Source organism: Trypanosoma cruzi, genomic scaffold (genome assembly GCF_000209065.1).
Source record: "Trypanosoma cruzi strain CL Brener 1047053517029 genomic scaffold, whole genome shotgun sequence".
NCBI classification, from domain to species: Eukaryota; Euglenozoa; class Kinetoplastea; order Trypanosomatida; family Trypanosomatidae; genus Trypanosoma; species Trypanosoma cruzi.
Genome location: NW_001849552.1, coordinates 314875 through 316820, shown reverse-complemented (window position 1 = coordinate 316820; position 1946 = coordinate 314875). Strand labels below are relative to the sequence as shown.

The 1946-nt window shown below is 45.6% G+C and overlaps 2 protein-coding genes across 2 annotated transcripts, besides 5 other annotated features; both read right to left on the bottom strand.

The window, feature by feature from the left end:
* Positions 1-1946: a sequence feature (heterozygous, non-Esmeraldo-like haplotype).
* On the bottom strand, positions 43-813 carry Tc00.1047053425969.5 (uncharacterized protein; the record flags this gene model as incomplete). The annotated part of the gene is made up of 1 exon (XM_797484.1): positions 43-813. One exon carries the CDS (start codon positions 811-813, stop codon positions 43-45), a length of 771 nt encoding a protein of 256 aa, XP_802577.1.
* Positions 942-972: a microsatellite.
* Positions 1111-1135: a sequence feature (AT_rich).
* Positions 1419-1458: a sequence feature (AT_rich).
* Positions 1529-1556: a microsatellite.
* Tc00.1047053425969.9 (cyclin-dependent kinases regulatory subunit, putative) lies at positions 1633-1869 on the bottom strand (the record flags this gene model as incomplete). Its single annotated transcript, XM_797483.1, has 1 exon — positions 1633-1869. One exon carries the CDS (start codon positions 1867-1869, stop codon positions 1633-1635), a length of 237 nt encoding a protein of 78 aa, XP_802576.1.

The window sequence follows — 1946 nt, the reverse complement described above, 5'->3', positions numbered from 1 at the left end:
CGCATCCAACTCAATCCATTCCCCAACGCCACGTTTAGACCACTACATCTGTTCGTATTGCGTCGTAGAACTTCCCCGGCCAATACACAGCCGTATCTTCGTGTAGACGTACACCATGCCGTCTTTCAGCAGATATGGAAAGTCCGCCCAAAACTCCGGGTGCGGAAAAAGGTCCTTCCCACGCTTGCCCTGGCGCAGGTAGTACCACAAAACGGTCACAATGACGTACGCCGCAAGGCTCACAAAGAAAATAACAACAAAGGCACAGCCGCCGCCACAACCTCTTGCAGAACCTCCAGACGGCTGGACCGGACAAACTGCCTTGGTGAGTACTGTTGCGTTCAACATCTCAGTATTTGTATCGTAATAATAATATGTTCTCACTTCGTAGTCTGCTGAGGGCCACGCCAATTCCATCTCCTGCCCACACTTTATATCCAGATTCATTTGGTAGCCCCAATCCCTGTACCATTGCGAGTAGACAGCCTGTACATTGCCATCGTTGACAATGATGCTCTGTAAAGTCATTGCTTTGCCCAGTCTATCCCGTGTTTTGCTGTATTGTTTCACAAAACCACTTTGTGCTACGCACAAAACAATATTCCACAAGTACGGGCCTTGGGAAGTACCATCCGAATTTCTTTCCCGTGCTAACAGATTTGCCTCAGGTACCTTTGAAAGATTGTAAGTACCAACGACACAAGAAGCCACTTCAGCTCGTGCCACCAACGTGCATGACAAGAGCCCAGCCAATAGAAAAGTATAAATAAAAAATCTCAAAACTAAGTGCACTTTTCTCTTCCCACGTTCCATGGGCTCCCCGTTTTTCCCCCCACGAAAAGAAACGGGAAACAAATCCAATGCTGCCATTATAAACAGGGAAATATACAGAATAAATAGAAATATTACTACTCCGCGTGTGCGAGTGTGCCTAAACTGTCTTTCTTTTTTTCTTTTTTCTTTTTTTTTTTTCCCACCACCGCTCCCTTCCCCTTCATGAGCAAAGAAAGATGAGAGAAGAAAAAGAAAGGACAGAAGAGAAACGCTGCTGCACCCCACAATACCACAAGTACCCAATAAAGAACAGTTATAAAAGGTAAACCGCAAAACAAAAAAATATATTTATATTTATATTGTCTGCCCATTGCAGACATCATAGGAATAGAGAGAGTGAAAGAGTCGCTCTTGTGAGTGCACAGAAAACATCAGTTACACTTTTGTTTTCACTCAATCGGCTGCCAGAGTGCATCCGCGACACGCTCACCGTTTCCCCACCCCCTTCCCAAGACGCGATGAGAGACGTCTCCCTTTTTTTTTTTTGCAATGCGGCTTCATTGCACAAAAGTGTCTGCGCCATTTTTCATTTTTTTTTTTTTAAGTTCTCTGCAACGCAACTGCCGCCAACACTCACAAAAATGTAAAATAAATAAATAACAATAAAATAAACAAAAAAAAAAAGGTGTAATTCTTTCGTGCTTCCTGCGCATCTCGTCTCTATTCGCAGCGGCAGGACAAAACAACGCAACAGTTTTGTTTTTGTTTTTGTTTTTTTTTTTTCTTCTCACCTCCTCCTTCTTCCTTCTTGTGTAGGGGGTGGTGGTTTGTTTGTTAATTTTATTCTAAGAAAAACCTCTACTGCGTTTTTGGCCGCTTGAAGAGCAGCACGTGCGGCTCCGGCTTGTGAAACATGTAGTGGCGCCACCCAACCGACTGCTGAACGCCCAGCTGGCGCCACTCGGACTCGTCCATCAGGCGGTGGCGAGGCACCAGGCGGGCAAAGTCCTTCGGCAAGACAACATGGCGGTACTCGTACTCGTCATCGTAGTACTTCTCGCTGTAGAGAATCTTGGACTGGAGCTTGCTGATCATGTGCCTTGCCTGCTCCTTCTGCACAGGGTCAGTAATGGAGAAGAAGTCCTCGCCGACATGTCCTCTCCTTATTTATT